Source organism: Curcuma longa, chromosome 4, assembly GCF_044706935.1.
Source record: "Curcuma longa cultivar G26 ecotype Majalengka, Jawa Barat chromosome 4, ITB_CL_G26_1.1, whole genome shotgun sequence".
Classification (NCBI taxonomy): Eukaryota; Viridiplantae; Streptophyta; class Magnoliopsida; order Zingiberales; family Zingiberaceae; genus Curcuma; species Curcuma longa.
This window is the reverse complement of record NC_133864.1, coordinates 14943374-14969686: the sequence shown is the minus strand read 5'-3', so window position 1 is coordinate 14969686 and position 26313 is coordinate 14943374. Positions and strand designations below refer to the sequence as shown.

Sequence of the window (26313 nt, the reverse complement as noted above, 5' to 3'; positions counted from 1 at the left end):
TCCTTCATCGTCGGCAGAGTCTCCTCCGCCGCGAGGGTGTCGATCAATACAGCAGCAGCAGCATCATAGTCCACGACATCGACAGCGCTGCCAGAAAGATGCGGAGGGTTTATCCAATCAGGCAGCGGCGGAGGAAGAAGGCGGCAGCCGTGCTCCGCCGCCGTCAGTTCTTTCATCGTAGGCCCCACGGCCTCCAAGAACCGTCCTTTCTCCTGAAGAGGATTGTTCCCGGCGAGGCTGTTGACCACGGCGGTGGCATGGTCGTAGCCGACATCGACGCCGCCACCAGAGAAAAGATGCGGCATTGATGCCGGAGGATTCCTCCGCCAGGGCAGGGGAGGCGGAAAGAGGTGGTCACCGGGCTTCGCCGCCTTCAGTTCTTTCATCGTGGGCCCTGCTTGTAACACGGCCTCCAAGAACCGGCCATTCGCCGGCAGAGGTTTCTTCGCGGCGAGCATGGCAATCACGGCGACGGCGTGATCGTAGCCGACATCGACGCCTCTGCCAGAGAAAAGCTGCCGTTTTGACGCAGGAGGATTCCTCCATCGGGGCAGGGGAGGAGGAAGAACTCGGCCGTGGTGCTCTTCTGCCATCAAATCTTCCATCGTCGGTCCTGGTTGGAACACCCCCTCCATGACCCGACCTCTCTTCGGAAGACGCTTCGTCACGGCGCCACCAGAGAAAAGTTGCGCCATTGGCGGAGGAGGATTCCTCCGCCGGGGCAGGGGAGGCGGAAAAAGGTGGCCACCGGGCTCCGCCGCCGTCAGTTCTTTCATCGCGGCGGGCCCTGCTTGTAACACGGCTTCCAAGAACCGGCCATTCGCCGGCAGAGGTTTCTTCGCGGCGAGCATGTCAATCACGGCGGCGGCGTGATCGTAGCCGACATCGACGCCTCCGCCAGAGAAAAGCTGCAGCTTTGACGCAGGAGGATTACTCCATCGGCCGTGGCCCTCTTCTGCCATCAAATCTTCCATCGTCGGTTCCGGTTGCAACACCGCCTCCATGACCCGACCTCTCTTCGGAAGACGCTTCGTCCCGGCGCCGCCAGAGAAAAGTTTCGGCATTGGCGGAGGAGGATTCCTCGGCCGTTTCAACCCAGCTTGCACCACGGCCTCCAAGAACCGGCCATTCTCCGGCGGAGGGTTTTTCGCGGCCAGCATCTCGATCACAGCGTCACCGTGGTCGTAGCCCTTATCGACGACACCGCCAGAGAAAAGCTGCGGCATTGGCGCAGGAGGAAGAACTCGGCCATCAAGCTCTTTCGCCATCAAATCTCCCATCGCCGGCCAACCCTTGTAGCTCTCTTCTGAAGACCGTCGTCGCGGCACTGCCGGCTAAATAGACCAGTCCCCGGGCCGGGCCCAAACCGGACCCGGCCCGGATTCGTAACCGGGTCAACGGGCCCAACCCGTATACCTGCAGAGCATCAACGCTGGCAATATTAATGGCTCTATGTTAACCACTCATAATACCTGCTTCTTAAAAGATTTAATCTCTTCGGGAAACATAAATCAGAAGCGCACACAGCAGACAACCCAGATGCTCAGCATCCAGTTTGTCACCAGACACCCGCGGTTCAATTCCCAATTACTTTAATATTTGTAGGAAATTTTCCTCTCAAATAGAAATCGCATAATCAATAGGACTAATTGGAATTTATCATTTTTTCTAAAAAGATTACTGACACAATCACATCTGAAACTTCCATCCACATAATTTTATGAACATTATCAATTGACTAATTGGGATTATTTTTTCTTAGCAGATTAATTGGAGACAAAGCTCACATCTGGAAAAGCTTCTTTTCCACATAATTTTATGAACATTATCATTCTAACAAGTATTTGAGCTTCTGACAAAGGAAAACGGCATAGGCTGATCGATGGGAACCATCAACAGCTTCACGATGGCGAATTTGGATGGATATCTATGTTTCCGGTTCATAAATCTACACTGACCAGTTCTTCGTTCAAGCTTCCTTCCATCCATTTCTCGAGCATCTGCAGTGCTGCCTTAGGCTGATCCATGGGAACCATGTGGCCAGCATCATAAACCTACATATGAAAAATACACCTTTGATTTAGCAATGCTCGGAAGGAGACAAATGGACTTGATGATCATACAACTACTCACCTTCAGGAAAGTCAGAGGCCCATAAGTTTTGAGGAGCCCTGCTTCTTTGCCATCGACTTTAAATTGTGTCAACGCAGTTTCATTGAAAATCTGACTACCTGACCATTCCATCGAACTAACCCACCTAAAATTCCCTGCATAAAGATCTATGAGATACAAGTATACAATCAAGTTTAGAGTTGAACATTATCTCGCTTTTATGTGCTTGCTCCTGAATTTTATTCAAGCACATCTTAGAAAGCGTTTTCTAATGTTCAGTCTTGCAAAGATAAGAAATATATGTTCTTCTATCAGATTCCCAGCCTTAAATTGTTCAAGGCTTGAAAAAGCTTCCTGACAATCAAGTCCTTGGAACAAGAAGCAACTCTTGACTTAATCAATGTAGCATGAATACTTACCGAGCCAATTACAAATGAGATCATATTCACCAGCATAGACCATCAATTTGATGCCATCCTCGAGAAGAGCAGGAATTCCCACTTCTAAGTTCTTCATCCAATCTGTGATCATGGCTCCATAGACCAGAGGACTACATGATACAAATTTCCTATTGCCAACACCAAGCACCTGCCTTACAGACTCCTGGTTCAGAAGTTTCTCCATGTTTGAGAAATCATAACAGAGGCTCCCTTCACATTTTTTCCTGATATCATAGTACTGCAATGAAAACTGTACTGTTCAGACATGCAAAACTAAATACAGCATATCGAAATTGAAAAGAGGAATGAATCAGTAATAACTAAAAACCTACATTGATATCTCCAGCAAGAAGCATAATTGAATTGAAGATGGATTCACAAACAACCAAAGAAGCAGCACAAGATATAACCCCAGAAGAACCTGTGGTTATAATAATTGGAGATTATATCAGAAAGGTGCCCATGCCTTAGTACTAAAATTACATTATCGCAGAAAAAGAAAGTACCACAGAGTTTAATTCCGAGCTGGCAAAGAGGATATATCTTGTCGATGCTATTATGTGCTCTTTCAGTGATGATACCCATTTCAAGTGCGTAATCAGCATAAGCACCATATTGTATTGAAGGATCAGTTAACCCATTGCCAATTGCAAAACCCTACTAGAAATGTAACGAATATGCTTGTGCATTATTCCTTTCACTAAGCAGAAAAAACTATAATCGAAATGAATTTACAATATGAAGACCAACTATCATATATCTATATGCCAAATGTGATAGAGAGTCTAGTATTCTCCTTTAAAGGATTGTCTCATTACAAGTATGAACATCATTAGAGTACCTTTAGGTTTAACTTAAGGCCTTGTTTCTCTTTGTTTCCTGTATGAACTCTTTCAGCAGCAGCAGGAATGTAGTGGCCAGCATATGACTCTCCAGTTATATAGAAGTCATTATTTAAGAAATCTTGATGCTCCTTGAAAAAGGCCTACACAAGCTCAAGGAGAATAGTTACTACCACTTCAAAGTAAACATAAGTCAATAGCAGTATATCAAAATTGTTCGGAACTCCCTTATGATATGATACAAAGAAAGAAATTAATTCAAATTATCTATATCATTTACCTGCAAAAAATCATAGAGATCATTACTAACACCTTTTTCACCATAGCGAAGGTCCCGTAAGTCTGTACTATAACTAAAGCCAGTTCCAGTTGGTTGGTCAACAAAGATGATATTTGAAACCTGGGAACAACTCAGCTTGATGAATATATGCATGGATGATAAAATGATGCTGTAACATTATGGAAGGAAATGGAATAGAACAAAAAATGAAAATTTTGGTTAAGTAGTGATGGCTTCGAATGATTAAAAACTACCAAGGTTGGAATGGTATGTTTGCCTTGATTAGTCACCTCCGTTAATCCAGAGGAGGTTGTGTGTTAATTTAAACATCTAATCTTCTTGAGAAGTGGTTACGACTAAACTAGTGTCTGTATGATTCTCTTTGAATTAGCACAAATCAGAAATAAAACCAGATTGCTGACAATGGAGAACAACCTCAGAGATATGGAAATGAAAACTGCAAAACTTAGCATAACAACTAATGGTTCACAAATTAAGTTAATTATTATTCAATATCAGGTCATGCTGAGTACTTGCTTGAAAGTGCTGAAAACATCAAAAGTGACAAAGATGATTTAGTTACACTGGCATGTATAACACTACCTTGTCCCATCCATAGTCATTCCATACAAGCGACAGATTATTAGCAATCTTGAAAGGACCATTTTCATAGAAAAGGGCTAGTTCACTGCTGCATCCAGGACCGCCAGTCAGCCAAATTACAACAGGATCAGTACTTTTGCCTCGAGATTCAAAGAAGAAATAGAACATTCTGCAGAACACGAACATAGGTAAGAACCTCTTAAGCATCAACTCGAGCTTTACACAGAAAATAAGCATGCACAAGACAAACACAGCAGTAGTAATGTTGGTGCAAGTTCCTTGTACGGCTAAGACACATTATACTTGGATTATAAATTCACTTCCATAGCTTTATCCAACATAGACTAAACCACTATTAAACCACGCCTACCAAAATCAGTTCACTTAAGTCAAGAAAACAAAAACAATTCCGTATTGTCGAAGGCAGTTTAAATCAGACAGGCAAATCAAATTTCTAACTCGGGCTCAAAGGATTTGATTCACTTGAATATGAGCAATCCATTAAGGCTGAACCCCCTGCATTGTTGAAGATCCCTTTCCAATTGATCAAGAATCTTCAGAACATTGCACCATCTTTACATCTAAAAAGAGAGTTTTATCACCAATTGCTTGCCATTAGCTTAGCCATAATAAGCACCAATTATGAACAAAAATGACAAATATATAGAAAATCCAACACGAAAGATTATGATTTCAAGTATTCCCCCAAAGTTTCACATTCTTACGGCAGCAACCATTAACAAAACCTTTTTTAAAAAACCAAGATTAACTTAAATCACAGCTGCGCAGCTAAACAAGCCCAAGTTGATAAGAGGAAAATCTAATCCCAGTTAGTATGCATCAGAAAGCTCGAACAAAATGGGGGGAAAAAAATGAAGGGTTCGAAGAATCATACTTGGCAGCATGAGTGTGTTCGAGGCGATAGTAGCCAGCATAATGGCCAAGCTGCTCGATGGGTACCTCCGATCTGCTTTCCCCTAAAATTGGTAGGTTCAGCCTCCTCTCGACGAGGTGAGGGCTCGAGAGATCCTCCGCCTCGATCTCAGCTCCCAATTCCTGAATTCCGGGGAGAAGATTGAGGTCGCGGATGAGGCTTTCCGCGGACCGGAACAAGCTACGAGCACGAGCTCGATGGAAGCCTCCGATCGAAGAAGACGGAGAAAGGAAGAAGAGAAGAACGAGAAAGAACAAGCAGCGAGTCGATCGAGGCTCCATCACGAGAAGAGGGAAACGATGATCGAGACGAAGAACAGAGGCGCAAATACCACGTCTAGTAAATTTCATTTTGCCCCCTAAAGTTTAAACACGTTTTAATATAGTTCCTAGACTTTCAAAATTGACAACTTACCCTCGGCAATCGAATGAATAAATTGACAAATTGACAAAATAAGTTTCATTATTTACAGGATTAAGCCCCTAATCGTAATCTAACTACTCTTAAGCCAAAGTTTCAAAGCAACGTTGCAAGAAAGTCAAACTGTCATTGACTAGCGTTAGAAATCAAGTGTCGATATTAATTTCTCATTTGTTGAGCTTCTCAACAAGGAGAAAAGTAGAATTACCAGATTTATGTTGAAAAAAAAACCATCCAATTTGAGCTTAAAATTCTGTAAACATGCAGGAAAGTACAAGGATTCCTCAAGGCTGCCACATGATCCATCTCTCCCGAATCAGCTTCACAAATCTGCATTGAAACAGAGGAATCTGTCTATCAATGGCAATGATCAGTATAAAACAGGGGCGATGGCAGCCATGGAGCTTGCACATCCAGTTATTTCGATTCCAATGGCGTTAGTCTACTTGTTCGTTTTCGTTTTCGTCTCCCTCTTCTTCTCCTGCTCCTCCTCCGCCAGCACCTACCTTGGCCACCACTGCAGCCACCGGCGCCGCCCCAATCAACAGCCTGCCGCCAACGTCAGCTTCGCTCTCGATGACCTCGTCGCCAAGGCCTCCGGCGGCGGCTTCGCCACCGGAAGCTACTGCAACGGCACCGCCGGCGGCGACGCCGTCTACGGCCTCGCGCAATGCCGCGGGGACGTCGGGTGGGAGGACTGCGCGGCGTGCCTGTGGGACGCGGCGGGGGCGCTGCGCGCCCACTGCGCCGACCTCGCCGACGCCATGGTCGGGTTCGACTACTGCGCCATGCGCTTCGACGACCGAGACTTCATCGGCGAGGCCGACACCCGGCTGTACGTGCTGTACCCGAACCCGCAGTTCGCGGAGGAGCCGGAGCCGTTCGACAGGGCGGTGGGGGAGGTGATGCGGAGGGGTGAGAGCGCAGGCGGCGGCGGCGGGGAGCGGGGGACTGGGGAGGGGGAAGGTGGATGTGGGGGCGGAGACGGTGTACGGGCTGACGCAGTGCACGCGAGACCTCCAGCCGCTGACGTGCGCGCGGTGCCTGGCGGCGGCGGAGGAGAAGCTCCGGGAAGGGTGCCGCTACAGGAAGGGGTGCCAGGTGGTGTTCGGGAGCTGCATGGCGAGGTACGAGACGTACCCGTTCTTCTTCCCGCTGAGCGGCGACGGCGACGAAGCTGCTCGAGGCTATGCCAAGGCCATGCTGCATCCATGAGAGCTTCTATGCGTTGAGCTTGGAGACTTTAAGCTAAAGAGATATGAATAATAAGAACACAATAACCACAGACAATAGTATCTCATTCACCTAAATAAATTAAATTGGATGATACAACCACAGAAATTACTGTTGTTAACGAACACAACTAAACAAAGTCACATGACAGTAAACAAATGAGTTTTTAGATATTCAGATGATAGAACACTGCAGCACATCAAGCTCAAATTTACACTACAATATAAAGAAACAAGAAGCTCTATGAAACACTACTTCCTCAGGCTTAATCATGCAGTCTTTGATTTTGAGAGAGCCTTCTTCCTTTGCCCAAGCATATATCCATACATGTGAGGGCTCCCTGCAGAAATATTGTTAAAGCAGTTAGGAAAACAATCTTTGAGGCAGCGATATGTTGACTTGGATGATTAGAAGCTAAGCACAAGAAACATGCCTGGGACATAGGTTGCTAGAACAAGAATCGATGCATAAAAGTAATCAAAAGTGAAGTTCCATTTGTTGGGCATCCTGATGCAGTACTTCTCAGATGCCTGCGAGAATTCATATCTAAACTTTAGTTGGGAGAAAAGAAAAATATGAAAATGATACAGTTCGGCTTGATTTAAATACCTTAATGAAGGGCAAAGCAACATATATGAGGCCAACCTCACTGGTAATGCCACTTGGGTATAGTATCAGAAATGTGCTATACCTACAAATGATAAATGCCATCGCTTGAATATGAAAATTGAGGCAGGCGCAAGGATAGCGAGTGACTCAGTTTCTGTTATCCGCATCGAACTTTACCTGAGCCACAACAACCAGGAAGGTGCAAAGCCAAGTGCTTCTTTCATACCAAAAAAGGAGTATCTAATAATCTGCAAAAGCAATATAAGAAAAGATGAATAGTGTCTCAAATTTTAGAATTTGGTAATTAATTCAAGATGGCATGGGCTCAAAGATGATGTCCATGTCATGTGCTAAATCACTGCTGGAATGAGCTCATTGAAGTATTTAAAAGTGTAAGCTAGAACATCCACGAAGCTGATAAACTCATAAACATGTGAAGCCATGCATTGGAAGGTAGCACTAAAGACTGAAGTACCTGATTTTATCTAATCATCTCGTGCAAATCTAGAACTACACATTGCTTTTGTAGGCAAGTTTTTGCCATACATAAGTTCATAGATTTATCAATCAATAAGTATCTAAATGCAAAACTACTACTATATCGTTTACCTCAAATCTGAGGTGTCTTTTACATTTAGAACCCAAATAAAAGTTACACACTTTACTCCTAGATCTAAGATCAATTTGCAATATTTTGTTACACAAGTGGAACCTTCTCTGCTATGAACCATCACGAATGTTTCTTTTATCAGTATAATCAAATGATCCACAATATCACTCACAGTCAATAAGCATGTTGTGATGTTGCTACAGATAGTAAAAACAAGATCAAAACACCATTATGTTTCAATAGACAGAATGTAGTGTAATAATGCTACTGATTGCCAAAAGAATTCCAACCTCTGTAACAGACCAGCTGATAACCAAGGAGCTAACAAGAACATGTGTCCTCGTCTGCATCAATGTTTTTTGAAGTTAGTCCAAAGTTGACCAATAAGCTACACTGTCTTCACTCCATCTTCCATCTTTACTGAATCAATCTCGATGACAAAGAAAAAAAAACATGGTATAAAGATTACCTCCGGAATGCTCCACAAGATTCCCCAAACAAGAAATAATCTCGATCCAATTTGAGGCAAAGTTGCTGACACTGGCGACCTCACCAATCCTACAGCCCAAAAAGAGAAAAAAAAATCGTTTTTTGTTTCTCAGAATTGTATATTCTCAAATCAAAAAGCAAAGGGGGATCAGCTCCTAACCTACAATCCCATGCAGTATCTGAAACAATTTTTAAGAAAATGAAAGTGGAGATAAATCAGTGCCAGGTACAAGCAAATAACTGAAAAGGAAACACCTTTATGGCGAAAAAAAAACACTAAAACCTCCAAGACGGCGACAGTCTGTGCTAGCTGCAGCGGTTTCTCAACGGCATCGTACACCGTCGTAGGCCCTCCTTCTCGCAACGCCTTAACAGCAAAGTAAAGAACTTGAAACCTACAACGATCAGAAAAACCAAACCACATCACGGAGGGGTGAAAAAACCGCGATTTGCGCTCAACGCCCAGACGAGATATCGCACAAAACGGAATCAAAGAAAAACTCATGGCGATTCGATTACCAGCCAATAAACACGACCCAGTTGTAGAGAGAGAGGTAGATTCTGCGGAGGGCGGAGAGGAATCCAGCCATGGAGCTAGGAGGTGGGATCCGGATCGAAAATGGAGGTGGAGATGCGAGATCTAGGGTTTTTTAAATGCGTGAAACGAAGATCTGTGGCCTTCACGCTCGCAATGTGCAGTTTAATTAGGTGGGAGGATGAACCACCGAAGTGAGCATAAATGCCGTCGCCGTCTTCCACGGCCATATTTCGGAACATTTTTTAAAATGACCCCCCGAACGTTTTATTATGTTTTTCAAATATACCCATCATTAATGTTTTATCACACAAAACAACTCGATGAAAATCCTCTTTGATTTTTAAAATATTTATTTCAATTTAAAATTAATTTTTGTATACATTAAAAGGAAAAAAGGAAATGTCGTGGAGCATTCCAAATGGAATTGTGTAGAAGCATTGCCGTGTCGCATAGTAACTGATTGGGTCAACTTAGGTACAAGTATTCAATTTACGCTTCACCTCTCCACCAATCACGTCAACGGAGTAATGTGGGCTCCGTGTTAGTTCGCCAATAGACACGCAGGTGACTTTCATGTATTAATACAAACGTTTTATGTACCGTCATTGTTGACTTGTAACAATGAAACTCCGTAATAGACCAGGCTTCGTTGATGGGATAGTCTGCAATAATTGAACCATTCGAGTTCGAACACAGCCGTTGTTTACCAGGACCAGGACTATTTCGACGGCTAAGATCTGTGAACGCTTTCTTGTTTACAAGCTCGATTAGAGAGGATCCCGAATCAGGCAATGCCTGCCCGTCCATAACGGATCGGGCGTCGATGAACACGTCATCGGAACATTCTGGAACCTGGAACTGCTATATAATCACTTGCCCAGCCTTGCGTGCTCTTCCTCTCTACCTTACAAACCCTAGCGGCCGAGTTTCATTGTGCTTCTTCCTCGTCGTTTCCGTCGCCTTCGATCTGCAGAGATAATGGCCGGAAAGGGTGATGGACCGGCTATCGGGATAGATCTCGGCACCACCTATTCGTGCGTCGGTGTCTGGCAGCACGATCGAGTCGAGATCATCGCCAACGACCAGGGCAATCGCACAACGCCGTCTTATGTCGCCTTTACAGATACCGAGCGCCTCATCGGGGACGCCGCCAAGAACCAGGTCGCCATGAACCCTATCAACACCGTGTTCGGTAAGTATGCTCCTTTAGATCTGGATTTTGTTTCAGTCGTGCATATTCTGGTATCCTTTTACTGTTTTAGTTGTTCAAAACCTGTCCATTAGTTATTGGGGATATAGAATAGCTTCTCAGCTGTTATTATTATGCTTCGGTGCAAATTTTGTGATTTGGATGATGAGATATTATAAATAATGACGCTTTAGTCACTTTGTTCCATTGGATCTGGTTGGATCTATTTAGAGTTAGTGTTTATGGTTTAGAATAAGTTCATTCTGGATTATATTTCGTTCATCTATTAATTTGATATGAGATTCGAATTCTGCTTGGTCCTTTTCCATGGATCCGATAGTACTTCATTGCTGAAGTTTGAGTACGCCTCGTTGAGTATATCTAACGCGTAGAGTGTTCTGCTAACATTTTGAGAACTTAACTTTGAAGCCTTTATTTTCTCTCCAGACATGGAAATTAACGTACATCTAAGTTGGTTTAAAAAATTTGAACTCATGTGCAATAGTAAATTGAGATAAAAACTTCTGACTTTGTCCAAAAGGTTTCATTTTTATTTTTAATCTCATGTTTGCTTTTGGTTTGTTCCTTTCATACAAATTAATCATTTATTTAACAATGATGCATTAAAGGCAATTTAGTTTTTTGTCTGGTTGAATCTGTTCGTATTAAATGTTGTAGTCCTATATTTTATCCATCTAACGCATATTTTGTATTTTATAGCTTTTTGTTTTTGGATTCCAGTAAATTAATTCATCCTTAGGTTACGATTTGATTGTATTTGATTGATGAGTGATGCTTTGGCGTCTTTTTTTTTGTCAATGTATCTTTCTGATTTGTCTTACAGGTGTTTTCTATTAGAAAAATCTGCTAACATTTAGTTACCTTAAATGTACTCTTGGTTTTGTACTTGTAGAAGGAAATTTTCTTATCCCTTTTTCTCAGTTTCTGTTCTCCAGATGTGGAATTTTACAAAGTTATTGTGAAATTAATTTTAAGAAGTTGAATTCAAATGCTGCCAATTAAGAAAATTAATAATATGAAACTGCTTTTTTTGCTTGGAATTGACAACTTTGTTCAAAGGTTTTTTAATAATGATTTGTGGTTCCTTGCTACTTGATTTATTCTTTTCGTCTACAATAGCCATTATTGTGACAATGAGGCATATGAGTTCTCATTATCTTCACTCTCTTGAAGAAATAAGCTTACCCAGAGAATTCAGAAGCTTAAAAAGAAGCATATGAAAGTTAAATATTCGATAGACACTGCATTATATTATCTGTTATGCTTTTCATGGCTATATCTGATTGTTTTTCATTCAACTTCATTTTGCTTTCTGGTGAATTTTCTGTTGCCTGGTTGTATTTGACCTAATGTTTTTATATTCTCACTCTTCAGATGCAAAGCGTTTGATTGGGAGGCGCTTCAGTGATGCATCTGTCCAAAGCGACGTCAAGCTCTGGCCGTTCAAGGTTATTTCTGGTCCTGGTGACAAGCCTATGATTGTTGTTAATTACAAGGGGGAGGAGAAGCAGTTTGCAGCCGAAGAAATATCTTCTATGGTGTTGATCAAGATGAAAGAAATTGCTGAAGCCTACCTTGGATCTGTTGTGAAGAATGCTGTTGTCACCGTCCCTGCTTACTTCAATGACTCCCAGCGCCAGGCCACAAAGGATGCTGGTGTCATTTCTGGCCTGAATGTGATGAGGATCATCAATGAACCCACTGCTGCTGCTATTGCCTATGGACTTGACAAGAAGGCAAGCAGTGTTGGTGAGAAGAATGTTCTGATTTTTGATCTTGGTGGTGGCACTTTTGATGTCTCTCTTCTTACCATTGAGGAGGGTATCTTTGAGGTCAAGGCCACCGCAGGGGACACTCATCTTGGAGGTGAGGATTTTGATAACCGCATGGTTAACCATTTTGTTCAAGAGTTCAAGAGGAAGAACAAGAAGGATATCAGTGGGAATCCTAGGGCACTGAGAAGGCTGAGGACTGCATGTGAGAGGGCAAAGAGGACACTTTCTTCCACTGCACAAACCACCATTGAAATTGATTCCTTATACGAGGGCATTGATTTCTACACTACCATCACAAGGGCCAGGTTTGAGGAGCTTAACATGGACCTCTTCAGGAAATGTATGGAGCCTGTCGAGAAGTGTTTGAGAGATGCTAAGATGGACAAGAGCACGATCCATGATGTGGTTCTTGTTGGTGGATCCACCAGAATCCCAAAGGTGCAGCAGTTGTTGCAGGACTTTTTCAATGGTAAGGAGCTCTGCAAGAGTATCAATCCTGATGAGGCTGTTGCTTATGGTGCTGCTGTTCAGGCTGCTATTCTTAGTGGCGAGGGCAATGAGAAGGTGCAGGACCTTCTCCTTTTGGATGTCACTCCCCTTTCCCAAGGTTTGGAGACCGCCGGTGGTGTTATGACCGTCTTGATCCCCAGGAATACCACCATTCCCACGAAGAAAGAGCAAGTCTTCTCTACCTATTCAGACAACCAACCTGGAGTCTTGATTCAGGTATACGAGGGTGAGAGAACCAGGACCAGAGACAACAACCTGCTCGGAAAATTTGAACTCTCGGGAATACCACCTGCCCCTCGTGGTGTTCCTCAGATCACTGTCTGCTTTGACATCGATGCCAATGGTATCTTGAACGTGTCCGCCGAGGACAAGACGACTGGACAGAAGAACAAGATCACCATTACCAATGACAAGGGCAGGCTCAGCAAGGAGGATATTGAGAAGATGGTGCAGGAAGCAGAGAAGTACAAGTCTGAGGACGAGGAGCACAAGAAGAAGGTGGAGTCGAAAAACTCCTTGGAAAACTACGCCTACAACATGAGAAACACTATCAAGGATGACAAGATCGCATCCAAGCTGCCTGCGGCAGACAAGAAGAAGATCGAAGACGCGATCGAGCAGGCGATCCATTGGCTGGACGCCAATCAACTGGCGGAGGCTGATGAATTCGATGACAAGATGAAGGAACTGGAGAGCATTTGCAACCCCATCATTGCTAAAATGTACCAGGGCGGCGACGTGCCTGGTGGAATGGACGAGGATGGGCCTTCAGCTGGTGCCAGTGGCGCAGGGCCGAAGATTGAGGAGGTTGATTAAGCAGAGTTTTACCCGGTTCCTCCCCTTCGCATGGGCTGTTAAGTCGCTGCTAGTGTTTGACTTGGTTATCTACTTTAATAGTACTATTTGAATCTATACTATGAATTGATTCATCATGGCCTGGCCTATAGGCCATGAATGATTATCTTTTGATATTTGAACTATTTTTGTCTTCCATATTTGCATCTATTATCAGTTAAAGCACCATGATTATTCTAGATACGTCTTTTGTTTTATCGAGATTTTATCGGTTTATATGTGCTTGTCTGTCTCACTATGAATCTACAGTGGTTAATTTTATCGGTTTATTGGTATGCTATGCTGTCTGAAAATTTGGAAACGGCAATAGCAATGATAATAATTGAAGTTTTCAATTTTTGAAAACGTCGAAGACCTAAGCAGCGAGTTCAGTGTCAGGAAGCGGCGGAGCAGCTCTTGCAGCTCCGTGCCGCCCACGATCTCCTTCTCCACGATCATGTGCAGCATCGAGCGTCGGAACTCCTCCAGCGGGTCCTCCATGTCCCTCACCCAATCAGAAGAGATGGACCCAAAGGAGGTAGCTGCCTAGTTTCCTTCCTCGTGTCCCAAATCCCCCTCCTTCTTCTCACCCTCTTCCCCTTCGTCCATCTGCGACCTTCGTTTTCCACCCCTTTTCTCTCTCCGCACCCCAATCCTCCCTCCTCTCCCTTTCCCTCCACCTCCTCTCCTCCGCCTCCCACATCGCCGCCATCTCCCCTTGCCGCCCCCGCAAGCGCAAGCGATACCAGCAAGACTCGGAGCCACACGCCGCCATTGCCCTCCGCCGGCGAGACCCCAACCACTCCCTCCTTTGTTTCCGCATGAAGTCTACCACCTTCGAGTGGCTCTGCGGCCTCCTCGACCCTTGCTCGACTGTCGCGACCCCGTCGGGTCTTCCCTCCACCTCTCCGGACCCACCCGTCTCGCCATCGCTCTCTCTCGTCTTGTCTCGGGTGCTCTCTACCTTGAACTCGCCGCCCGCTTCGGGGTGCCCAAGTCCACCGCGCGCTTCTGTACCAAGCACCTCTATCGCGTCCTCTGTACCAATTTCCTCCTCGTCGCCCGCGAGGTTGAAGTTTTCACGGATGGAAATGTTTCAGAAACGAGGACGTCCGTGTTTACAACGTTTTCAGACAGCGCAGTTGGTATGAAAGTACTCGATTTTTTTCTGATAAAATAAAAAAAGACTGGTTAATGACAAGTAATAAAATAAATTAGAAAATAGTGAAGACTAATTTATAAAAGGGGACAATAAGTCCATCGTCCTCCTTATATCCTAATACCAACACGGTTCTAAATTTCCACATGAAAGGCAAAGTCAAACTCTACTTGGACCGCTGTCGTGCCACGTTTATGATTTCTATTTAAATTGAAATAAACTGGAATTTTCAATTCGATTTATTTGAGTTTCGATTTGGTTTTAGATTATTTTTTTATCTGAAAAAAATCGATAAATCAAATCACGATGTTCAACAATTTTCAGTCAGTCAACAATTGCACCTAATTTTACTGCATAATGTTCAATCTTCTCGTGTGAATGATTTACCAAAGTCATAATTCAGAAATTAAAATATTACCCAAGGCATGATTCAGATATTAAAGTTTAATCATAAAGTTGAGATATTTATGGTTGGTAGAGAAGATATATATTTAATATTAATTATTACAATTCATTGCTCATCGTTTCTAATTTGCTAGAAATTCTTTCTTTGGAATTTAATGATCACTGTGTTCATCATTTGAACAGAGAGAGAGAGAGAGAGAGAGAGATTCACTGAATCTTTATCTTCCTCTTTCTCTCCACGTTCCTCCCCCTCTCGCCGGCGCTCCGTTCGATCGGTAGGAGGTAACCGGAGCTCGGAGAGGCAGGGCGGCGATGGGCCAGGGCGTGAGCTGCGCCAGCTCGAGCTACGAGCACGAGTTCTTCACCGCAGTCCAAGCCGGTGACTTGGCAGCGGTGGACTGCGCCCTGAGGGACGACCCCTCTCTGCAGCTTCGGACCACCATCTACGATCGCCTCTCCGCGCTGCACATCGCCGCCGCCAATGACCGCGTCCAGGTGAGGCCTTTCCTCCACCCACCTCTCCGCTTCTTCGTCTGCGAGGGTTTTCGTTTTTGATCCACTTTGGGATCGCAGGTTTTATCTTTGCTCTTGGATCGATCTGCGAGTCCCGATGTCGTTAATCGAGATAAACAGGTGAGGAAGCGCACAAAAGGGCGTTCTCTATTTTGTACTCCCAAATCGGTTAGCAAGATCTCATTCTCTGTGGATCTATTCCTAAACCTAGACTCCATTGATGTTGGCCGCGATGCACGGGAAGATCAAGTGCCTGCAAAAGCTTCTTGATTCGGGGGCAAATGTGAGTCAAATTACTGCTGCTGGTCAAAATTTGCCCCCTTCTCTTCCAAATAATTGTTCCTAATTACTTTTTCCTGGCTAGATCTTGATGTTCGATTCAGGACATGGAAGAACATGCCTGCACTATGCTGCGTATAATGGTCACTCAGATTGTTTGCAAGCGATTTTGCTGGCTGCCAAATCCGCACAAGTCACCGGTTCTTGGTAAGCCCCCTAGGGATCCACCTGCCATTGGCTTTATCATGCAGCTCAATTCATCAAGGTATTAAACCCTTCTATTTCCTTGTATTTGTGAATTCGCAGGGGATTCGCACGATTTGTCAACCTGAGAGATGGCTCAGGGGCGACGCCGCTGCACCTCGCTTCCAGGCAAAGACGGTCCAACTGTGTTCATACTCTCTTGGACAGCGGAGCTCTCGTCTGTGCTTCAACTGGCCGATACGGGTAATCTGCTCTCTCTTTTCTTCTTAATCTCGATTCTGTAGATTGTGACTTCACGGTGAGCTCCAAAGATCCACAATTTGCAGTTTTCTCGGCAGCACTCCGCTTCACTTGGCAGCTCGCGGGGGAAGTTTGGATTGCATCCGTGAATTGCTCGCGCGTGGTGCTGATCGCCTTCAGAGGGATGCATCTGGGTTAGAACATTTATCTATTTATCTTGTATAGTTAGAACATTTATCTATTTATGCTCCAATTTTTTACTTAATGCAGTTCATATATCCAGTGTTCATCCCTCATCTGGTATGATAATTTAGCAATTGGATCTGCAGGAGGCTACCGTACGAGGTTGCACTAAAGCAGAATCATGCAGCATGCGCAGCTCTACTCGACCCATCTGCAGCAGATCCTCTGGTTTGGCCCTCTTCATTGAAGTTCATTAGCGAACTTAATCTGGAGGCCAAAGCTCTACTGGAGGCAGCTCTGATGGAGGGTAACAGAGAAAGAGAACTAAAGATCCTCAAAGCAACAAATCAATCCTCGACATCTCCTGCTCGTTCAGATACAGCATCTGATGATGATATTTCAGAGGTACTGTCATCGTAGTGCTTCCATGTTTGGGTCTGTAAGTTCACCATGGACAGAGTTTGCAGCTTTGTATGTCTCATGCAAAGGAAAGCTTTTGCAGGATGGCGATGCGGAGCTGTGCTCCATCTGCTTCGACAGAGCTTGCGCCATGGAGCTCCAAGACTGCAAGCACCAGATGTGTGCCCATTGCGTTCTTGCCTTGTGCTGCCATAGCAAACCCAACCCCACGACCTTGTGCTTGCCATCACCTGCCTGCCCCTTTTGTCGCAGCAGCATCTCAAAGCTGGTCATCGCCAATGCTAAAGATGGCGAAGAGCATGGCGACACCTCGACGCACAGGAAGCCAAGAAGGACCCAGAACTGCATCGAGGCCAGCAGTAGCTTCAGAGATCTGTCTTCAGCTATGGGCTCATTTGGAAACATAGAAATAACTGATAGCAGGGACACACTGCATCAAAAAATGGCTACTGAATCAGAAGTATAGAGAAAATATATAATCGATCCGACAGTTTCTAGTGGGTGAGTGCTATGGTAAGCTAAAGTGATGCATTCTCATCGTAGATCGAGTGAGTGTGCATGAAGAAGAAACAACTGAACTGATGGCAATTGGTGATTCAATGTACGAGTGCACACTAATTGAGAGGTGTTTTGGACGTTGGCTATCATGTGACTGCTCGCATGCAATTGTCTCAGTACTATATATATATATTTTTTCCCAATTATTCAAGCTTATTGTCAATTGTCACATGGGCTTCTGAGCTGATTGCAGTGTGATTTCTTTATTGATTTAACCTTTACGCAGAATGGAGACACACTGGCGGTGGAAAACAAAAACAAAAAGCTAAAGATGCATCTCTTATTTTGATAGCATGTGGAGCCTTTGGTCTCTGGTCTATTTGGCAGTGTCGACTCCTATCATTTCACTTGGTAAGATCACCTAAGATTCTATTTTCTTTCTAAGTAAACACCTGAAAGGAAGCAGATTTTTGTTGCATAAATGTATCAGCTTGATATTGAAATGGGTTCCAAGTTGTCTATATTTGAACTTAATTCGTTTAAATGTTATCAAGTTCTTAATTTGAAGTTATGATTCAAACTTGTGTTGGTTATTGAATTTAATAATATAAAGTTGTTTATTTATTTAAAAAAAACTTTTTGAGCATGTTTGATAATAATTTGATTGACAAATCAGTGATTCAATCAGTGTTGAAACTTAAGCTTTGGTAGGGTTGGCAGATTTAGATTAGGAGTTGTCCAACTCTTCCTGATTCACTTAAATAATGCAGAGATTATGGTTCTATCACCTTTTTTTTTTTTTTCCTTTTTCATGTGAATAAAGATTCAATCACAGATCTACCAAGTGGTCGGTAAGCTCTCATTGTCATTATTTATTAAGTTAATTTCCCATTTTCTAAGAAATCTTTAAATTTTCATAAATCTAGCATAAACTTTTAATATTAACAAATACAAACAAAAATCAAAACTAATATGCTAACGAGAATATTCTTGAAATGTTCATGTTCCTCACGATGATCCTATATAAACATCACCAAATCGAAACTAAAAGGAGAATTTGAATGGGTTCGATTACCAAAAATCTTTGCAAGAACATGAACCATCTCTAAAATGATGGAACCTCTTATTGTCTCTCAAGATAATTTCCCGCTCTACCACTTTTGAAATCAGCTTGGCTGCGTTATGGCAATCTCTGCATATTCTTATGTTCTTGCACACCCTAATTTTCGTGTTTCCGTTCGTCTTCAACAGCCCGAAAGCTATCGCTTGCTTCTCGCTATGACCTCGCAATATCTTAAGCTTCTCCTCCTCACTCAACTCATGTAACACTACACTAGTGTCGGGAACATATCCAATTCTCCTCATCTTCTCCTCAAGAACACACCACATTCTACGAATCTCATCGGATTCGGGAAGTCGATTATCCCCCGAAACAAAGCTGTAAACTCGACCGCCCACATCGATCCAACTAAAACCAGGGTCCTTGTAGAGGTCCATCTCTTTCATTCGATGTCTAATTCTTCGAACGCGATCCCACCTCTCTCGGCTCGCAAAGAGGTTCGATGCCAAAACATAATGCTCAGCTCTCTGAGGCTCCAACTCAAACAGTTTGTCAACAACTTTCTCTCCCAAACATAGATCACCATGAGTTCTACATGCTGCAAGCAATGCACTCCAGATTCTGGCATCAGCTTCCTCGGGCATCTCTTCGATGATCGTTAATGCTTCCGCCAACTTCCCTACGCGCCCAAGCATGTCTGCAACACACGCATAGTGTTCCAACTTTGGATCGATACCGTGCTTGTTCTTCATCTCCTCCAAGTAGCCCAATCCTTCTTCCACCAATCCTGTATGATTGCATGCCATTAAAACACCAACATAGGTGAATGCATCAGGCTTCAACCCTTGTGCTTCCATCATTTTGTATAGTCGAATTGCTTCGTGACCGAGTCCATTGATAGCGTATCCGGTGATCATCACAGTCCATGAAACCTTATCTTTGTTCTTCATGTTGCTGAAGAAGCTCCGGGCTTGCTCCATGGCACCACATTTCGCATACATGTCGATTACTGAACTGCCAAGGAAGGTATCCCCCGCAAAGCCATTCTTCAGTGCATAGCAATGTGCTTCTTGCCCTAACCGCAAGGCGGATAGTTGGGAGCAAGCCATGAAGGCACTGGTGGTTGCGAGAATTGTAAGTCCATCATGTCTGTCATGCTGCATTTGGCGAAAAAGCTCGAGGCATTCCAATGGAAGTTCATTCTGACAGTAACCAGCAAGCATGGCATTCCATGAGACAGAATCCTTAACCTCCATGCCGTCGAACAAAAACCTCGCTTCCATTGCTCGTCCACATTGGATGTAAACTGAGATCAGTGAGGTCAAAATGAATGAATCCTTCTCCAAGCCATTCCTCAGGACATAGCCATGGAGGGACTTTCCATTGGGAAGATCCTGAAGATTGGCACAAGCAAGCAGCAAGCTTCCTATGGTGAACCAATCAGGCTGGATGCCGGAAGACGACATCCGAAGGAATAATTGGAGGGCTTTGTTAGCATCAGCGTTCTGTGCATGACCTCCTACAATTGCATTCCATGAGCCAACAGTCTTGATCTCCACTCTCTCAAAGACATTGTCTGCATAGTTTAGCGAACCACATTTTGCATAAGCTGCTATCAGAGCATTTGGAACCAATTCATTGCTGTGCAGTTCGTTTCTGATCACATGAGCATGGATTTCCTTCACAGTTTGTAATTCTGATGGCGATAAACAAGCCGGCAAGACATTCAACACTGTCACTTCGTCGGCGTTGAATCCTTTATCTTGCATTTGGTGGAGAAGATCAAAGGTCTCCTTGACATCTCCATTCCTTGACAAGCCACAGATCATTGTGTTCCAAGACACAACATTCCTGTTGAGGTTGTTATCGAAGAGCTTTTGCGCATCCGGTAAACAATCACACTTTGCATACATATCAACCAAAGCATTGCTCACTCTGAGTTCATGATCTAAATCCAGCTTCACTGTCAATCCATGAAGAACTCTTCCCATCTCGAGCCATCCTTCTACTGCGCACATAGGAAGTACTGTAACGATCGTGGCATCGTCCGGTCTGAAGTTATAATCGGCGGCGACCAACAACATCTCCGTGAACAAGCTGAATCCATCTTCCAGTAACAAATTGTCAGAAAACACAGAAATCATTGAGTTCCAGGAAACCAAGTTTCTCGCCGGCATCGTATCGAACACATGAGAGGCACCATCGACGCGACCACATTTGCCATACATCGAAATCAGAGAATTGTTGACGAAAGTATCAGAAGACAATCCAAGCTTCACGGCCACTCCATGTATGGATTTCCCGGCCGACTCATCCGCCAGCCCGGCGCAAGACTTGACGACGCAGGGGATGGTAAAATTGTCGGGCCTGAGCTCGGCCACGGACATCAACTGCAGGAAGGCGCCGATAGCTTCATGGAAAAGGTCGCAGCGCGCGTATCCGCTGATCAAGGCGTTCCATTGAAAAAGGTTCCTCTTTGCGAGGGAATCGAAGAGCCGGCGGGCGTCGGCGGGGGCGCCGCAGGCGAAGTACATAGTGAGGAGGCGGGTCGTGAGGACAGAATTGGAGATGAGGTCAGAGGAGGAGGCTAAGAGGCGTGGACGCGGCGGCCGACGTCGAGATCGCCCTGGGCGCCGCAGGCCTGGATGAGGAGGGCGATGCCGTCGGAGAGAGAGCCCAAGGCAGCGGGTTCCGCGGAGAGGAGGAGGCGGAGGGCCTCTTCGAGGTGGCCCTGGGCGCATAGGTCGGGTAGAAGCTGAGGGCGGGAAGGAGGACGTGAGGATTGCAAGGGGGAGAAAGAGACGGAAGAAGCCAAGGCAGTGGTCTTCTTCTTGATCTCGACAAACTGCGCGCTCAAGGTGTTTTTGCTGTGGCGGAGGTAGAAAGGGAAGAGAGGAGCGGAGTGGATCGGCGGCGACGCCGCCGCCGCTAAAACCATCGTCGTTTCACTGCCACCGGGTTTTGGATACGGTTAGTTCAATGATTAAAATTTTCATTTCAACCCCTGGACTTCACTTTTACGAAATAGACCATAGAGTTTACGAAATAGACCATATATTATTATTTTCTATAAATAGAATTATATCACATTAAAGTCTCCCATATTGAATGAAAATTAATGGCTTGGAATAAAAGTCAGTTGCCTCGGCGATTCTTCCCGGATCTGTCCACGTGGACGGTGGACACGCTCCGAACTCCTCTATAAAAAAAAAGGCAGCAGTCTCATCGCTTCTCCAGCAAGAAGAAAAAGAAGAAGAAGAAGAAGAAGAAGAAAAAGGATGTCTGGTTCCTGCGACTGCAAGTGCGGAAGCGACTGCAAGTGCGGAGACAACTGCGCCTGCGGAGGGTATTCGACTTGAAGATCCATTTTCCAATGTTTACTTCCTTCCCTCTCTGTTTTACGTGTTTTTTTTTGGATTCGTAGGAGCAAAATGTATCCTGGATTGAGCGAGGAGAAGAGTACTACCACTCAAACCGTGATCATGGATCTTGCTCCTGCTCATGCAAAGGGGTAGAATTTCAAGTCTATATACAGGAAATAAAAAGAATCTGAAGAGTTCTGCGGCTAATGGATCTTGTTGAAACGTGTGCAGGGAGTTTGAGGAAGGCGCAAGTTCAGGATCCGACAACGGAGGGTGCCAATGCGGAGACGACTGCAAGTGCGACCCCTGTAACTGCAAGTGAAAGCAGAGTCATGGCCTTGGAGAGGAGGGAGAGAGATTATCAGTTTGGGTGCCTGTAGTGTTTGTCCAAATGAAGAAGGAGAAGACTACTATTTCTTCTTCTTCTTCTTGTAGTACGAGTAAAATAAGAGTTGTGCTTCTCTTTGAATCCTCTCCATTGATGCCCAGTGGTTGTGAGCGATGTGTGTGTTACTGTGTTTGGCCTTGTCCTAACTGTGTCATCAAAACTTTCCTTTATATAATATGATATTTTATGAAATATTAAATATTTTCCAAGAAAATTTATATTATCTGATATGATCCTGTCTCTGTCGGCCTCCTGCTTCTGCTTGTCAAGCTGTAAATGTCGTCCTCTGCTTTATTGGGAGGAAGAGACGGAACAAGCCAGGGCAGTGGCGTTCTTCTTGATCTCGACAAATTGCGCGCTCAAGGTGGATTGGTCTGTGGCGGAGGCAGAAAGGGAAGAGAGGAGCGGAGTGGATCGGCGTGGAGTTGGCCGGCGGCGATTCTGCCGCCGCTAAAACCATCGTCGTTTCACTGCCACCGAGTTTTGGATGCGGTTAGTTCAATGATAAAAGAGAAATTTTCATTTCAACCCCTAGACTTCACAGTTCATTTTTACGAAATAGGCCATAGAGTTTCCGATTCCTCATTTATCCATTATTTATTAATATTTTCTTATTAATGCATTTTGATTTTTTTATAATCAATTATTCGATTCTCACTTTTTATATATTTTGATTAACGAGTGAGATTTAAATCCTTATTTTTTAAAAAGTCAATTCTTTCTCGATCCTAAATTCTAAATCTTAAATCTTAAAAACAATCTCATTTCTTATAATAATAAGATTAGGATGTAATTGAATCGATCTGACCCAAATATTTAGAGGCACGAGTTCAAACTCGATTTGTTTTCCTTAAGATCGAGCTCGATTCGAGTTCAATTTGAACTTTAATTCTTAAATCTGAGTTTGGTTGTAATGAAATTAAATAATTTACGAATAGTTCAAGCTCGGTTAAAAAATAATTTGTTTAAAAATTAAATGAATTTAGTTTAAATTTGATTTGAAAATGATTCATTTAAAAGTTAAATGAACTTAATTTGAATTTGACTTGTTAATATATATAATAAATTAATTTTTCAACGAATATGTTTGTGTGTCACTTAATAAAGAGTAATGATTTATAGCATGAATGCAGCATGACACTCACATTGGACAGTAAATTCCACTACGTATCAGTGGGACCCACTGCATGTAATTGTGAGTGTCATGCTGCATTCATGCTGACATTCTTCATGCTATGAATCATTACTCCTTAATAAATATGTTCGTGGACTTTAAATGAATATATTTACAAGCTCACAAATTAAATATTATTAAGTTCAAATTTAATTCAATAATATTTTGAACTCGAAATAAGGCTCGAGCTCAACTTATTAACTTAATTAAATAAACTTGAATAAATTTTTTTTTCGAATTGAGATCCAAATAGGTCATGAAGGACTTAACTCATTTACTACCATAAATATAGAATCCACCACTCTAATGATTCTATATAATTGATATCATAATCATTTATGTGAAAATAAATTAAGAGCTACAATTAACTACTGGAAGAATATGATCTCTTCTGCAAAAAGGTGGATCCGCCACCTTAGCGGCCCCATACGGTCGGCCCCACGACCATCTGTGAGGAGGTAAATTGAGAAAGTGCAGTTGGTTACGACGCAGGAAGGTATTGTCTGGATTCGCCAGGATTTGAACCCTTGCCCTCTTCTGCAAGTCTGCTGCGTCGTAACCAACTCACCTATGCCCCGGGGACTTTGGAAGAATATGATCTCGAAACTATTAATCATTGTGAAGCACTATGTAATCTGTGAAATTACATAAACCTAACTGTGCAATTACTGTAAAATATATTTTATTATTTTCTATAAATAGAATTATAATAAAAATCGCACATTAAAATCTCGCCTGTTGAATGAAAATTAATGGCTTGAAATAAAAGTCAGAGCCTGATGAGGTCCTCCCCATTAATAGTGGCGATGGCCTCGCTCCCCGGATCTGTCCACGTGGACGGTGGATACGCTCCAAACTCCTCCATAAAAAACAGGCAGGACTCTCATCGCTTTCTAGCATCGCTGTCTAGCAAGAAGAAGAGAAGAAGGAGAAACGATGTCTGGCTGCGGAAACGCCAACTGCTCCTGTGGAAGCAACTGCTCCTGCGGAAGCGGCTGCAACTGCCGCAGCGGAGGAGGGTATTCGACTTCAAGATCCATTTCCCACGTTTACTTCCTTCCTTCCCCCTCTGTTTTAGGTGTTTTTATGGATTCGTAGGTTGAAAATGTATCCTGGATTGAGCGAGGAGAAGAGTACCACCACTCAAACCGTGATCATGGATCTTGCTCCTGCTCATGCAAAGGGGTAGAATTTCAAGTCTATATACAGGAAATAAAAAGAATCTGAAGAGTTCTGCGGCTAATGGATCTTGTTGAAACATGTGCAGGGAGTTTGATGAAGGCGCAAGTTCAGGATCCGAGAACGGAGGGTGCCCTTGCGGAGACGACTGCAAGTGCAACCCCTGCAACTGCAAGTGAAAGCAGAGCCATGGCCTTGGAGAGGAGGGAGACAGTTTATCAGTTTGGGTGCTTGTAGTGTTTGTCCAAATGAAGAAGGAGAAGACTACTATTTCTTCTTCTTCTTCTTGTAGTACAAGTAAAATAAGAGTTGTGCTTCTCTGTGTATCCTCTCCATTGATGCCTAGTAGTTGTGAGCGATGTGTGTGTCACTGTGTTTGGCCTTGTAGTAACTGTGTCGTCAAAACTTTGCTTTATATAATATAATATTTTATGAAATATTAAATATTTTCCAAGAAAATTTATATTATCTGCTATGATCTGATCCTGTCTCTGTCAGTGTCTCCTGCTTTATTGGGAATCCTTATCCCCACTCTCCAGCTGTTTGTCCATGGTTGAGGCAGGTTTATTATGGAAATTGTTGTTTTAATCAAGTGTTAAATGACGTTTATTATTGAAAATTATTTGAGAAAAATCTAGATTTAGCTCTGTTTGGGAGGGGGTGAAGGAAGGGGGAGGGAAAGGTAAGGAAAGGGGAAAAAAATTTTTCTCTGTGTTTGGGATGAGGTGAGATAAGGAAGGGAAGGGGAAAGAAGGGGAAAGCTTCCCCTTCCGTGTTCATGAATAAGCAGATTTTCTTACACCCCAAATCGGGATGTAAGGAAGGGGAAATAAACATTGAACCTGTTTATTCCAATTTTACCATCCCCTTCCTCGTTTCTATGGTGTTCAAGAGCTACGTGATCGTGGATGCGTCCTCTCCGCCTCCGGCGCCGCTGGCGCCGTCATGCACCGCCGCAACTTTGCCGGTTACGCTAGGCTTTGTCGCCGTACTGCGGTTGTGTCCATGGTGGTAGGGTTGTGCGCCTTTCTGTGGGCTTCCTCGCGCTCTGCTCAGACCTTTTTGCAATTGGAGACGGTGCGCCTTTCTGTGGGCTTCCGCGCGCGCATGTTCTGTCGACGGAGGACACTCGCCGAGTGCGCGCCGTCCGTCGACACTCGCGAAGAGCAAATCTCCGTCGACACTGGCATCGCTAGTGCGGCGGAGGAGAAGAGGCGGCTGCGGGACGGCGGAGGTCGAAGACGAGGAGGAGGAAGGAGATGGAATCGAGGAGATTTTTGACATTTTATACTTTATCTCATTTCCTTCCCTTTGGACCTTCCTTTCTTCCCAAACAAAGGTACTTTTCTTCTCCTCCCTTCCCTTCCCTTTCCCTCCCTTCCCCTCCCTTCCCTTTCCATTAATGGGCCTAAACTTCACACGGGCCGGCCCAATTTGACAATTTCTATATATTTTTTAATTTAAGTGATTAAAAGTGATCATTCTACACAAAGTGATGCACATGGCAAACATGTGGAATCATTTCTTATATAATTTTATAATAATAAAAGGTATTGGAATATTTTGATCCGTACATTTCTCTTGAGATGCGTGCGGGGTCTGATGGATTAATTAATGATGAGCGTCGCGACGAGGCGGAGCTGTTGGGCAATGTGACTTCAACGTGAGCGAGGTGACATGGAGCGGGGCTGGGGGGGCCACCACTTACTCAACCTCATGCATGGCACAATCACGAGTGTACTATTCCATTTAACTAATTTGTCCATATTATTTATATTTTAATAGAAAGTATTGCGATAGATCATAGGAT

At 43.9% G+C, this 26313-nt stretch overlaps 6 protein-coding genes and 1 long non-coding RNA gene across 8 annotated transcripts; 4 read left to right on the top strand and 3 right to left on the bottom strand.

Moving 5' to 3' along the window:
* Positions 1-1800: 1800 nt before the first annotated feature.
* Positions 1801-5492, bottom strand: LOC141827362 (serine carboxypeptidase-like). The gene is made up of 9 exons (XM_074714582.1): positions 5173-5492; positions 4278-4446; positions 3675-3794; positions 3394-3537; positions 3059-3209; positions 2885-2973; positions 2532-2790; positions 2134-2267; positions 1801-2054 (listed from the first exon to the last, which is right to left on the bottom strand). The coding sequence occupies exons 1-9, from the start codon at positions 5490-5492 to the stop codon at positions 1941-1943; spliced, it is 1500 nt and encodes a 499-aa protein (XP_074570683.1). The 3' UTR covers positions 1801-1940.
* A 1421-nt stretch (positions 5493-6913) lies between these two features.
* LOC141827364 (very-long-chain (3R)-3-hydroxyacyl-CoA dehydratase PASTICCINO 2A) lies at positions 6914-9305 on the bottom strand. Its single transcript, XM_074714585.1, has 9 exons — positions 9092-9305; positions 8856-8967; positions 8733-8751; positions 8553-8641; positions 8374-8427; positions 7651-7721; positions 7474-7555; positions 7294-7394; positions 6914-7200 (listed from the first exon to the last, which is right to left on the bottom strand). The coding sequence occupies exons 1-9, from the start codon at positions 9160-9162 to the stop codon at positions 7134-7136; spliced, it is 666 nt and encodes a 221-aa protein (XP_074570686.1). The 5' UTR covers positions 9163-9305; the 3' UTR covers positions 6914-7133.
* Positions 9306-10010: 705 nt separating this feature from the next.
* LOC141827360 (heat shock cognate 70 kDa protein 2-like) lies at positions 10011-13643 on the top strand. The gene is made up of 2 exons (XM_074714581.1): positions 10011-10302; positions 11695-13643. The coding sequence occupies exons 1-2, from the start codon at positions 10089-10091 to the stop codon at positions 13419-13421; spliced, it is 1941 nt and encodes a 646-aa protein (XP_074570682.1). The 5' UTR covers positions 10011-10088; the 3' UTR covers positions 13422-13643.
* A 1532-nt stretch (positions 13644-15175) lies between these two features.
* On the top strand, positions 15176-17556 carry LOC141827363 (E3 ubiquitin-protein ligase XB3-like). 2 transcript variants are annotated; one of them, XM_074714584.1, is made up of 8 exons: positions 15176-15498; positions 15577-15636; positions 15728-15799; positions 15881-16002; positions 16102-16242; positions 16338-16433; positions 16569-16827; positions 16925-17556. In XM_074714584.1, the coding sequence occupies exons 1-8, from the start codon at positions 15316-15318 to the stop codon at positions 17306-17308; spliced, it is 1317 nt and encodes a 438-aa protein (XP_074570685.1). In that variant the 5' UTR covers positions 15176-15315; the 3' UTR covers positions 17309-17556. The 2 variants fall into 2 exon arrangements, with proteins under 2 accessions (XP_074570685.1, XP_074570684.1); XM_074714583.1 differs by having other exon boundaries at positions 16326-16433.
* An 808-nt stretch (positions 17557-18364) lies between these two features.
* Positions 18365-21375, bottom strand: LOC141828028 (pentatricopeptide repeat-containing protein At1g18485-like). Its single transcript, XM_074715376.1, is given in 2 exon segments — positions 18365-20996; positions 20999-21375. Coding segments are annotated over 2 exon segments (2925 nt in total). The 5' UTR covers positions 21339-21375; the 3' UTR covers positions 18365-18411.
* Positions 21376-21759: 384 nt separating this feature from the next.
* On the top strand, positions 21760-22396 carry LOC141826618 (uncharacterized). The gene is made up of 2 exons (XR_012601645.1): positions 21760-21911; positions 21994-22396. It is a non-coding gene; the product is annotated as an uncharacterized LOC141826618 (long non-coding RNA).
* Positions 22397-24210: 1814 nt separating this feature from the next.
* On the top strand, positions 24211-24949 carry LOC141826617 (metallothionein-like protein 1A). The gene is made up of 3 exons (XM_074713877.1): positions 24211-24343; positions 24423-24509; positions 24592-24949. Exons 1-3 carry the CDS (start codon positions 24261-24263, stop codon positions 24680-24682), a joined length of 261 nt encoding a protein of 86 aa, XP_074569978.1. The 5' UTR covers positions 24211-24260; the 3' UTR covers positions 24683-24949.
* Positions 24950-26313: the final 1364 nt, after the last annotated feature.